At 35.5% G+C, this 13,027-nt stretch overlaps 1 protein-coding gene across 9 annotated transcripts in view; it reads left to right on the forward strand.

The window, feature by feature from the left end:
* LOC106973183 (argonaute RISC catalytic component 3) overlaps positions 1–13,027 on the forward strand; it is a 115,427-nt gene that overhangs the window by 66,800 nt on the left and 35,600 nt on the right. For all 9 annotated transcript variants that reach the window (XM_027059680.2, XM_027059679.2, XM_053211362.1 and 6 more), the window contains 6 exons: positions 3,059–3,193; positions 7,483–7,570; positions 7,698–7,845; positions 8,458–8,577; positions 11,474–11,596; positions 11,919–12,052. In XM_027059680.2, coding sequence (XP_026915481.1) covers positions 3,059–3,193; positions 7,483–7,570; positions 7,698–7,845; positions 8,458–8,577; positions 11,474–11,596; positions 11,919–12,052 — 748 coding nt within the window. The remainder of the gene's footprint in view (positions 1–3,058; positions 3,194–7,482; positions 7,571–7,697; positions 7,846–8,457; positions 8,578–11,473; positions 11,597–11,918; positions 12,053–13,027) is intronic.

A 13,027-nucleotide genomic window follows, 5' to 3' on the forward strand; every position in this document is an offset into this window, starting at 1 on the left:
AATATCTTGTTAAGAAATTCTTCCTTACCACCAAGATCATAAAGATATTCTAGGGGTGCCTGAGGGGCTCACTGGGTAAAGCATCTGACTGTGGGTTTCGGCTCAGATCATGATCTCAGAGTTCATGAGATCGAGCCCTTTGTTGGGCTCCACACTGACAGCACAGAGCCTATTTGGGATTCTTTCTCTCCCTGTTTCTCTGTTCCCCACACCCAAAATAAAACATTTTTAAAAAAGATATTCTATATTTTCTTCTAAATGTTTTTTTTTCATATTTATTCTCTGCATAATAATTTGTTTTTGTATATTGTGTGAGGTAGGCTTTCATATCTGTTCTGCTGGTCTGTGTGTCTATCCCCATAGTCTCTTGACTTGAATAAGATTATAACAAATCTTGATAAATGATAGGGCAGACCTTAGACTTAAAAATTGTCTTGGCTAAGGTCACCTGGGTGGCTCAGTGTGTTAAGCATCTGACTCGTGATTTCAGCTCAGGTCATGATCCCAGAGTTGTGGGATTCAGCCCCTCATTGGGTTCTGTACTGAGCATGGAGCCTGCTTGAGATTCTCTCTCTCCTTCTGCTCCTCACCCCTGCTTGCATACTCTCTCTCCGAAAAAAAAAAAATTTTTTTTTAATAAATATTCTTGTTTTGTTGCCCTTTCGTGTTAGTTTTAGGATTAGCTTCTTAATTTCCAGAGGTCCAGGTGATAGGTATTTTGATTGAAATTACTCTGAATTTGCAGATTAATATGGGAATAATTTATACAAATAGGGTATATTACTCCATTTATTTAGATCTTCTGTCATATCTTTCAATAGTAAAGATACCCTTTACTTCTCTAGACCTTTTGTTGTTTTTACATCTTTTTTTCAACTTTTTAATTTATTTTTGGGACAGAGAGAGAGACAGAGCATGAACGGGGGAGGGGCAGAGAGAGAGGGAGACACAGAATCGGAAACAGGCTCCAGGCTCCGAGCCATCAGCCCAGAGCCTGACGCGGGGCTCGAACTCCCGGACCGCGAGATCGTGACCTGGCTGAAGTCGGACGCTCAACCGACTGTGCCACCCAGGCGCCCCTGTTGTTTTTACATTTTTACTTTTTATTTTTGAGAGACAGAGAAAGAGCACAAGTGGGGGAGGGTCAGAGAGAGAATGAGACACAGAATCCGAAGCAGGCTCCAGGCTTTGAGCTGTCAGCACAGAGCCCGACACGGGGCTCGAACTCACGAACCATGAGATCATGGCCTGAGCTGAAGTCGGACGCTTAACCGACTGAGCCACTCAGGCGCCCCTACTTCTCTAGATCTTATACATATTTTGTTTGGATTTCATCCCAAGTCCTACTGTTTTTTGTTGTAATTTTAACATGTATTTTGCTAAATTACATTTTAATTTGGTTGCCAATGTATAAGAGTAATTTCTTTTCATATATTGATCTTAAGTCTAGCAACCTTGCTGAACTCTCATTAATTCTATATCTGTAGATTTTATTGGGTTTTCTGTGTAGTCATACTGTGAATAATTTTTTCCCTTTCTAGTCTTTTTACCCGTTATTTCTCTAACTTGCAATACTGTGCTAGCTAGAACTTCCTAGTAAATGAAGTTGAATTTACCATAGATGTTTTTTAATGTGAATTTTTAAAAATTATTTTAGAGAAAGAAAGTGAGTGTGAGCAGGGGAGCAGAGCAGTTGGAGGGAGGGAGGATGGGGGGAGAGAGAGAGAGAGAGAGGAAGGAAGGGAGAGAGAGATAAAGAAAAAAAGAGAGAGAGAGATAGGTAGATAAACAAATCCTGGGCAGGCTCCATATTCAGTGAGGAGCCTGAGGCAGAGCTCCATCCCAGGACCCTGGGGTCATGACCTGAGCCAAAATCAGGAGTCAGATGCTTAACTGACTGAGCCCAAGTGCCCCTGAATTTGCCATAGGTTTTTGGTAGATAATTTTTATCAAATTAAGGAAATTCTTGGGGTGCCTGGGTGGCTCAGTTGGTTGAGCGTCCAGCTTTGGCTCAGGTCACGATCTCACAGTTTGTGAGTTCGAGCCCTGTGTCAGGCTCTTTGCTGACAGCTCAGAACCTGGAGCCTGTTACGGATTCTGTGTCTCCCTCTCTCTCTGCTCCTTCCCCGCTCATGCTCTGTCTCTGTCTCTCAAAAATAAATAAACATTAAAAAAAATTTTTTTAATAAAACATTAAAAAAGAAAAGAAATGAGTGATGGTGATGTGCTAACTATTGGTGAAGCTCTTCTAGTTCTGAAGCCCAAGATTAAGAAGTCATGCTGGTTGACTGTTAGTAAACTACCAACTGTAGCTAGATCACATCAGGCAAATGCTCTTTACTTATTACTTCCTGTAATTTGGATTAGTACCAGTATCATTTGCTAACACTGTCTTCTCAAATCTGTGCAAGACAGGAAAAGCTTTCACTAGAATAAACAGGCCAGGGTGGCACAGCAAGCTTTGTTTAGGAGCGTATGTGTGGCTCAGTCGGTTAAGCGTACGACTTCAGCTCAAGTCATGATCTCGTGGTTCTTGGGTCCAAGTCCTGCATCAGGCTCTGTGCTGATAGCTCAGCCTGGAGCCTGCTTCAGATTCTGTGTCTCCCTTGCTGTCAGCCCCTCTCCCACTCATGCTCTGTCTCTTACTCTCTCAAAAATAAACATTAAAAAAAATAACCTGATAAAAGTTAAAAAAAAAAAAAAAAGAATACCTAACCTTTTCCTCTGCTAAGGAGCTCTGGCATGTGTCCCCTTACAGGCCTTGTCTCATACCCAGAATATTTCTATACATGTAGCAGAGAAAGGTTTTATTCAGTTACCCATAAAGAAAAATAGATAATAAAAACTATAGTACTTGGCTTTTCTGTTCTTCTGCCTGTCTCCTAGTCAAACAGCCATCAAATTGAAACTGCTTGATTCAGAAATGCTTTTTTATATACATAAGTATGCATAAAGGATAATTATAACTTTATAATTAGTTAATTATCATGGAAACTGAGAACAAATTTCTGAATTTTTTTACAGAAACATTAATTTGTACCATTTGTGTTTTTCTTAGTTTCTGCCACTGCCTTCTACAAAGCACAACCTGTAATTCAATTCATGTGTGAAGTTCTTGACATTCATAATATTGATGAGCAACCAAGACCTCTGACTGATTCTCATCGGGTAAAATTCACCAAAGAGATAAAAGGTGAATTAATTAGCATTTGGAACAACTTAAGTATAAAATGCATGAATATAACAAACTTTTATTGAAAAAATGTTTAAAGTCTGTTCATGTAACATCATCTGTAAAAATATAGATTATGAAATGTTACATTAAATTCATTACCATTACATCTTAGATAATTGTTTGAAAGAAAGAAATGCCGAGTAATGAAATTAATATTGATACCAGCTAATATTTTATTAATACTTTGCGTTGCTAGCTAAAAGTATAAGAGTATCTCATGGGAAAATGCTTCTATAATACTGTTAAAAGTAGGAAACTTACTCCAAAAACATTGTTAGGGCAGAACTGGAGTCATTATTTTTATATATTCTAATATAATGACCTCCTTATTTTTCTGAAATGATAGAATATTTTATTCCTTTGAAACTTTATGGATATGGGGCTAGCTAGCCTGTTTCATGTGTTATTTTAGAATTGGAACTTCCATTATTTCATGTAAATTATACAGTTGATCACTGATCTTGCCTATTTTATTTAGAGCTAAAATTTGTACAGTGGTGTTGCATCCTATGTATATTTTACTAACATAAATTCATCTCTATAAGGTCTTCTGGAGAGAAAAAGAAAAAATTTAATAGTGTTCTAAAATTTGTGTGTAATTCATCTTTATCTAAATGTACATTTCTATGTACATTTAAATATACATTTATAGTTTTATATGCAATCCTATTGACAGTGTACTTTATTAGCAATTGAAGGTATTTTTCACGAGTAATTTTGATTGTATAAAATTCTTGCCTTGTTCATAACTTAGAACTTAATCCTCATGTAACATGTGACTCCACTGGGGGCACCTGGCTGGCTTAGTTGAACTTGTAACTCTTGATCTTGAAGTTGTGAGTTCGAGTCCCACGTTGGGTATAGAGATTACATAAAAAATAAAAAGATGTGACTCCACTGTATTTAGTTTTTTATTATTTAGGCAAGAAGAAAAATTAGATATTCTCTAATTAGAATGAGTAGTATAAATTCCATTTGTAAGTGTTAAATCTTACATAGTCAGAAATTGTTTTGTTTTGTTTGTATTTTAAGATTTTGACTGTTGTAGATAATTTTCAGCTTCTGGTTTAAATGAAACATTGAACTGTTTCAGTGTTCACTGAACATCTTTCAGTTCCCTGAATCAGTTAGAATACCTCAGTGCATTCTGCTTGCTCCAGTAATCATTCATTCTTTGCCATTCAGTACCCAAGGGAGAGAGAGAGTGTCATTGTAATAAAACATTAAAAGGAAAGTTCTTCCTGCTTTGAAAATGAGCATCTATTTTATCTCAAGTTATCTAAATGCCAAAATAACAAAGTGTCATATATTAGTGTATTGCAACCATATCATTGTCCTTTCATAATCCGTATTAACTGCACTGTTAACATTGTCGAGAGGTTAGTGCATTACCCACCATTAATGTCTGATCATCAAAATACCATGGTTTCCAGTGGAGTTGCTGCTTAGTTACCACCTCTGATATCATGAAGTCACTTACATTATTTTGCGGTAACTATGCAATCAACTCATATCACCACTCTATCACAGAAAATACAAGATGTACAGAACAAGGATTCAACTGCTGCCCGAAGAGCATGGACTCGATCTTAACTTCAACTGCTCAGGGGCCCAAAGAAATGACTGAAAAAATGACTAGAAAGCATTATAAAGTTGATGTTAGAGTGAAGGTAAAGCCAAGTTTATAGGTTAAATATTTGATTTATTAAAGCCAAAATTTTTTTTTTTTTTTTTTTTTTTTTTTTTTTTGTTGGATGGAGGGTTTCGGGAGGGACCTGGGCAGAGAATTATCTAGTCCATTTTTTTTTTTTTTTTAATTTCAACTTTTTGCTAAGCCCTGGGTTCGGTCTAATCCTTAGGCACCTATGACCCTGGATTTGGGGTAGAAAAATCTGAGTTGGATCTACTTGATCAACTGATGATTTTTTTTCTCCATTCAAATTCAAAAAGGCTTTCTTCTTATTATTTTTTTTTAAGAAGGCTCTTTAACATACATCATGTAACCCACCATGGAAACTCAGCAGAATCAAAGTTCTATGTTCTGTGCTATATATTTGGGCTTAATTTTTTAGCCAGCATAAAGGAATTTGATGGTAACTGTTAAATAGTGATACACACTGTGCTGTAACGAATAGGTTTATTTAGTATATTCATTAGTTTCAGTTGAACTTTTTCCTAAATATTCAATAGTAACTTTAGGTTTGTTCCTTTGTATAATTATTCATGATGGTTTAACAGAAATATTAGAGGAAGTGTATGTAGTAAAAGTACCATATGTTTATACAAGAACCAATTTATTTTTGGTATAAACTTATTTAGTAGGCTATTAGAATATTACTAATAACTTCTTTAATTCAGGGGGAAGACTTGAAAACAAATGGCTAGGTGGTATAGATAACAGAAAAAATTTTATAATTTTTATATTGTGTTTTCTCCCTAAACAATATTTTTACATCCTGCTTATTTCATATTGCTTACTTCACATTTCCTTCTTATAAGGCCTTCTCTTGATAGTACTTTATTTTCTAGTTTCCTTTATAATATAGAGGCGTGTTTTATACTCTAATTGATCTGAAATTTAGTCTTACAATAGTAATTACTAATAAAAACTATTTATATCACTGATTCAATTAGGAGTACTTCTCAAGAAAAATCCATACCAATCTGGTACAGTTGACGCTATGTGCATTTAACATCTTAATTTGTGCTGATAAATCAGAAGAAAATATTACTGTGAATGAACTTTGTGTTTGGTACTGCAGTTAGTGATTACATAGGAAAATAAATTACACTGTTTCAGGGTTTCTCAACCTTGCCACTATTAACATTTGGGGCTGGATAATTCTTTATTGTGGTCTGGGGTGGGAAGTAGTGCTGTCCCGTCCATTGTAGGATATTTAGCATCATCCCTGGATCCAAGAATCCCTAAATCTAGCGTCCAGTAAATGCCCATAGCACCTCCCAGTCATGACAGTTAAAATTGTCTCCAGACATTACCAAATGTTCTCTGGAGAGCAAAATTGCCTGTAGTTGAAAACCACTGCACAATAGGAATCACAAATATAACAGGGAAACAATGCAAAAATAATAACCATAAATACTATCAGGAAACTAAATGTTGTCCTTCATCTGCCCCTTTTTAGATTTTCTGCCTTTGGAGTCTAAGCCATAGTAATGGAGTTGCTTATCTGTAAGCAGCAGCAACTGTATCAATTTGTTACTCTTTTCTATCTAAGTAGCTCCAAGATTGCACTGGCAAATATGGTACCACTACCCACATGTAGCTACTTAAATTAATGAAATTAAGTTTTCACTTTCACACTAGCCACATTTCATGTACTCCATAACACATATTGCTAGTGATTACATATTAGCACAGATGTAGAACATTCTATCATTTCAGAAAGTTCTGTTGGACAGTACTGCTTAAGAAAATTAATCCCAAAGATTTTACCAGTGGTTTGAAAGACCATTGCTTCACTTTGTAAAGCAGGTCTGGGATCTTCATACTCCTATGGTCCATAGATGGATTGCAAGGATCCAGAACATCTATGTGTATATGCAATTTTCTGAGAGTTTACCTCTTTCATCAGATTCTCAAAGGGATCAGTGATTCCATAGGAAGGCAGGGTCACCTGCTCTAAGAATTGTTTGGTTGCATTTAATTTCTAATAGTAGTAAGAGAGTTGTGTCACTATACTATACTTCAACTAAATTGTCACTCTGCCTCTGTTAAAGGGCCTGGAATTTTCTGCTTCCTACTTTAAAAATCTTTGAAGGACTTCCTTCTGAGATTTATTAAATTCTAAACTTCAGTCACTGTGTGATGACTAGACTATTCACATATCACATACTTTGAAAATTGTGGAGTATGTTGAGAATTGTTACAGCTCTTCTTTCATTTCTCATTCCCTCTCCCAGCAATAAATACCTAAATTTATTATAAACAGGTTGTTTTGTTTTTTTTAATTGATGGAGAACTTTGTCCCTTGCTCTATAGGCTTTGCAACTTTTATGATTCTGTTTTTTAGTGTGTAGATCTTGATAGGATAGGGAAAATATTTGGAGATAGATATATCATGATTGTAATCATTACTAGCAATGTTATTTATAAAATGTTAATTTCACATTGCCTGTATCACAAATTTTCTGTCTGTTTAGAATTTGAGTTTTTCTGTAGTGAACAGGCTTTATAAATATTTGACATGTGACAGTTCTATAACCTCAGTTTTTCTTGTTGGGAACAGGTCTGAAGGTTGAAGTGACTCATTGTGGAACAATGAGACGGAAATACCGTGTTTGTAATGTAACAAGAAGGCCTGCCAGTCATCAAACGTAAGAAAAGCTGGTGTTTGTCAGAGCAGAGATGATATGAGGCAGCTTGCTGTAGTTAGTGGATTGGGAGTTTTGCTCACCATAATGAGATGAGAGTTGTTAATGTGTACCTTTTTTTTTTCTCCAGCTTTCCTTTACAGTTAGAAAATGGCCAAACTGTGGAGAGAACAGTAGCACAGTATTTCAGAGAAAAGTATACTCTTCAGCTGAAGTACCCACACCTTCCTTGTCTGCAAGTGGGGCAGGAACAGAAACATACCTACCTGCCACTAGAAGTAATGTGTTTAGGCTGTTTCTTAATATCCTCTTGTTCATCATTCTGTTGGGGTTTTTATGGCATATAACTTACTTCAGACTCTCGCATTTATTTTGGAGATTGAACTGTTTTAAATTTTATTTTAAAATTTTAGTAATGAAATAATATGGAAAATTTCATCCACAAATCCTTATTGCTCTAAAGTAACCATTGTTAACATTTTGGTACACTTCTTTTCAGCCTTTTTATCGAGTGTACATTTTACCCTGTTATAATCATACTATAAAGCAGTATTGTTTACTACTTAACATATTAAAAAGAAGCAGTTTAGGGGTGCCTGGGTGACTCACTTGGTTAAGTGTCTGACTCTTGATTTCAACTCAGCTCATGATCTCATGGTTCATGAGTTTGAGCCCCATATCAGGCTCTCTGATGTCAGCACAGCTTGGGATCCTCTGTCTCCCTACCTCCCTCTCTCTCTCTCTGTCTCTTCCCTTCCCTTGCTCATGCTCTCTCTCTTTCTCAAACATAATAAACAGACATTTTAAGAAATTTTAATTTCACATGTAATTACCAATGAGAGTTAAAAAAAGATATATGCATCTAGTACAAAACTTTTTTCCGTTTGTAGGTCTGTAATATCGTGGCCGGGCAACGATGTATCAAGAAACTAACGGACAATCAGACTTCCACTATGATCAAAGCAACAGCAAGATCTGCGCCAGATAGACAAGAGGAGATTAGCAGATTGGTTAGTACTTGACCCTAGAAATGTGAATTAAAAACATGTTAGGATGAGCTACTACTGAAGAGCCATTCCTTATCAGCTCATACCTTACTTATTACCATTTCATGGACTATCAGAATTAAAAGAGATCATGGAAGTCATTCATTGGTGTTCTAGGGGTAAACCTTAATGGGTTCTATGAGAAGGATTAGGTCCTTCTAATTTAACCCCAAGCTGTTTAATTATAGATCTAGAGCAGATTCTCTCAGAACCAGTGTTTCAGTTTAGTGAACTGGAACTTTACTACCTCCCACCTAGTAAAGGAGAAGGAAGAAAAATCAAGGTATTATGACTAGCAATAGTGAGTCTTAACTATCAGTAGAATTGCTTAGTACCCAGTATCAGACTGGTAGCTGTATAGGATGAATAAAGAAATACAAGACTGGGGTGCCTGGGTGGCTCAGTTGGTTAACTGTCTGACTTTGGTTCAGGTCATGATCTCACAGTTTGTGAGTTCGAGCCCCACATTGGGCTCCCTGCTGTCAGCACAGAGCCCACTTTGGATCTTCTGTCCCCCCTCTCTCTGCCATTCCTCCACTCATTCTCTCTCTCTCAAAATAAATAAGTAAATTTTATAAAAAGAAAGAAAGAAAGAAATACAAGACTGCTCCAACTATGTAGGGTCTCTAAGCTATATCGTTGTTGTGAGTGGAAGAGAAGGAAAGTAGCAGTACCACTTTATAAAACTGATGGGATAAGGCAAAATGAAAAATAAAAGGAACCTGGATCTTCTCTTATTCTCTTCTTGAATGCCATTTAAATTATGTAAGTGAAAAGGAAAAAGTCTGGAAATAGGAATATTGCTTTGAGTAATAATGAAGATTGTTATAAAAAAGTTAACAACTGGCCTTTTCATTTTGTGAGCCAATTATGGGAAATTCCTGTATAGTTTTATAAAGAGCAAATAAAAGCTATCACACGATACTTAATTAGGAAAATACAGATTTGTTCTCATCATGGATTTTTTTTATGATCTATGACAGGGTTTTAAAGCCTTTAAGAGGCTAGAACTTCTCACTGTCTCTGTGAAATCTCAAAAACTACTTATAACTCATTTATTTCAGCTTTCCTATCCAAAGAGAGAATATCATACAGTAGTTAAAGTACAAGCTTTGGAATCTAACAGCTCTGGGGTCCATCTTCTGTGCTTACTTACTGTTACCATTATTGTATTATTATAATTATACCATCTACGGGGCACCTGGGTGGCTCAGTCAGTTAAGCATCTGACTTCAGCTCGGGTCATGATCTCATGGTTCATGAGTTCGAGCCCCACATCAGTCTCTGTGCTGACAGCTCGGAGCCTGGAGCCTGCTTTGGACTCTGTGTCTTCCTCTCTTTCTGTCCCTCCCCTGCTTATGTTCTGTCTGTCTGTCTCTCTCTCTCTCTCAAAAATGAACATTAAAAAAAATTACAATTATACCATCTGGAAGACTAGTGCAGTGATTGAGAATAGGAATTCTAGAATTAGAACATACATGGTTTCAGATTCTAGGTCACTTGCTTAGCTATATGGTTCTAGGCCAGTCACTTAACTCAACTAAGCTTTAGGTTTATCCTTTGTAAAGATTATAAAAGTTACAAAAGACCTACGTTTATAGGTATACGTTTATTGTGGGAATTAATTATACAACTTAACACCAAGCACATCACACAGCAAGTTTTTATTTATAGTAGTTGTTATTCTTTGCAACTTTACTATGAAGGTACACTGAAACACACCAGAAATGAATGGCATTTAAGCTTGGAGAAGCATTAGTGCCTAATTTAGAAAACAACTCTTCTGTTTATTGTGGGAAGATTTTTGTTTTACATATTTAAATTATATAGTTTTTTTTTAATGGATTGTTGCTCAAACACTTGAATACTGCCTTCATTTTGTAACCTTATTTGACCTCTACACTGAGACCAAGTAAATATGTTTTGAAAAAACATAGTTACTATAGTATGCTATAAACATGAATTATATTATGAGGTCCAAGTCTGTACTGAATTAAAATAAATTCTTGGCACCTGGGTGGTCAGTCAGTTAAGCATCTGACTTCAGCACAGGTCATGATCTTAGGGTTCGAGCCCCACATCAGGCTCTCTGTAGTCAGTGCAGAACCCACTTCAGATCCTCTGTCTGTCTCTCTTTCTGTCCCTCCCCCTCATTATCTCTCTCTCTCTCTCTCTCTCTCTCTCTCTCTCTCTCTCTCTCACACACACACACACATACACAAAATGAACTTAAAAAAATTTTTTTAATAAAATCTTAATCTTCGTATCTACAGATATATTTTGTAAAAATTATTTATCTTATACTGGTTTCCTTATCTGTTTTAAGTGTATCCCATTAAGTATATTTTATAATATGGCAATTTTTGTCAGAATATATTCAAGTAGTTTTATATAGATTGTAAATCAAATGATTCAGGGGAAAAAAGCCTCAAAATCATCAATAGCTGCTGTCAAACTCTAAGTAAAATTTAATAATATATGCCTGAATCTTCTAATTAGAAGTTTTTATTTTTTAGGTCACAAGTTTCTTCCTCTAATGATCCCTAGACCACCCTCTCCAAAATGTATTAGGTTTAATCACATAAAATTGCCATTTTCATGGATTATAAATAGTTGAAATTTCTTATTATTCTACCTTATACATTTAAATTTCTGTAAATTACCAGGAGGTTCACAGACTTCTACAGTCCATTCGTGATCTGTAGTCCCAGGTTAAGATTCTCTATCCTGTAATTAAGGCACCATTACTAGATCTAAAACATTATTGATACAGTGAAGAGATGAAAATAGAAGGTTCTAATGAATAAAGCAGGGGTTGGGGAAAATTTTGAAAATAACTACTAACTTTTTCTGTTGTTAGGTAAGAAGTGCAAATTATGAAACAGATCCATTTGTTCAGGAGTTTCAATTTAAAGTTCGGGATGAAATGGCCCATGTAACCGGACGTGTACTCCCAGCACCTATGCTGCAGTATGGAGGACGGGTAAAACCTGTTGATGGCTTTTAAATTAAAAACAATTTCTGTTTATAAAGAGAAGGGCATCCCAACTAAGTCTGAGATTAGAAAGTGTTGTTTTACTCCAACAATACTTTTTTCTTCTGGGTATCTTTGCCAGAGTTTAGATGTTTTGGTTTTGTAGGATAAAAAATAGAAATACTATTGATGTAGAGTAGCCTATTACATGTAGAATGTCAGATATACATCAATTCAGCAATTTGAAATGTTTTTCTTTTCAGCTCATTAAAATAAATTGTATGTTAAGTATTTCTTTTTTGCCTTATTTCTCTTTTTCCTTTTTCTGTAGAATCGGACAGTAGCAACACCAAGCCATGGAGTATGGGACATGCGAGGGAAACAGTTCCATACAGGAGTTGAAATAAAAATGTGGGCTATAGCTTGTTTCGCCACACAGAGGCAGTGCAGAGAAGAAATATTGAAGTAAGGCATATCATTACATTGGTTTGAGAATTTTTTTGTGTTTCAATTTTAAACTACTTTAGCTAATGTTTTAACTGTATTGTCTCAATATGGAGTAATCACTGAGCCTTTGAAAATGTTTCTTGTCAGTACTTTCTGAATTTGTTAGTAAAGTTATTGATTCATGCTTGTAGGCACCTTAACAGTCCAGCTTATGTGGTATGGAAGGAGCATCATTGGCTTTTGATGGCAAATAGGTTATGTTTAATTCCTAGCCTTGCCACTTCCTGGCTATATTATCATGAATAATTTATTTAATTTCATTATGCTTCAGTTTTCACCTTTTTATAGATAATAATACCTATCTCTTGGGTGAGGATGAAATAAAATCCTTATTTCTCAATTGAGCTCCTTGAAAAAATGATTTAACTCTTCATTTTCACTTCCTTTCGAAAATTTGACCTCCATCTCCACCACTTTCTTCCCTTTTTCCCAAATTCATTTCCTCAGCATATAAGTGCTCAGTAAGCTTCTGTTTAAATTGAAAACAAACAAAAAATGGTCCATTTTCAGTGGACAGGCTTCCAGACTTCCATTTTGTCACCTTCCTTGAAAGAAAATGATTACTGTCTAAGTTCAATCTCCACTAATAGGTCTTATAAAGTATACTCATAATGAATAGTTCTTGAAAGATACAGTTTACCAACCAGGTCAGTTCAGAATTTGCTTTGCCTTCATATGAGAAAAATATTTTTTCTATTTAATTATGTTCACTTCTTATTAACTCTAAATTTCTAAACGTATGTCTTAAGGTTCACTTAATATACATTTTTCTCCAGAGTTTTTATCCCCTTGCTTTCAAGTAAAATGTCAGAAGGATAGTTTACTACGATGCTATGATTATCTTGACCTTAAGACCAAAGAAAATGCCTCCAGTTGTTTGTCAGGCTTAGACTTATTCTTTTCATTTTACATTTGTTATTCATGGCTTGATAG

This window comes from Acinonyx jubatus, chromosome C1 (assembly GCF_027475565.1).
Source record: "Acinonyx jubatus isolate Ajub_Pintada_27869175 chromosome C1, VMU_Ajub_asm_v1.0, whole genome shotgun sequence".
NCBI lineage: Eukaryota > Metazoa > Chordata > Mammalia > Carnivora > Felidae > Acinonyx > Acinonyx jubatus.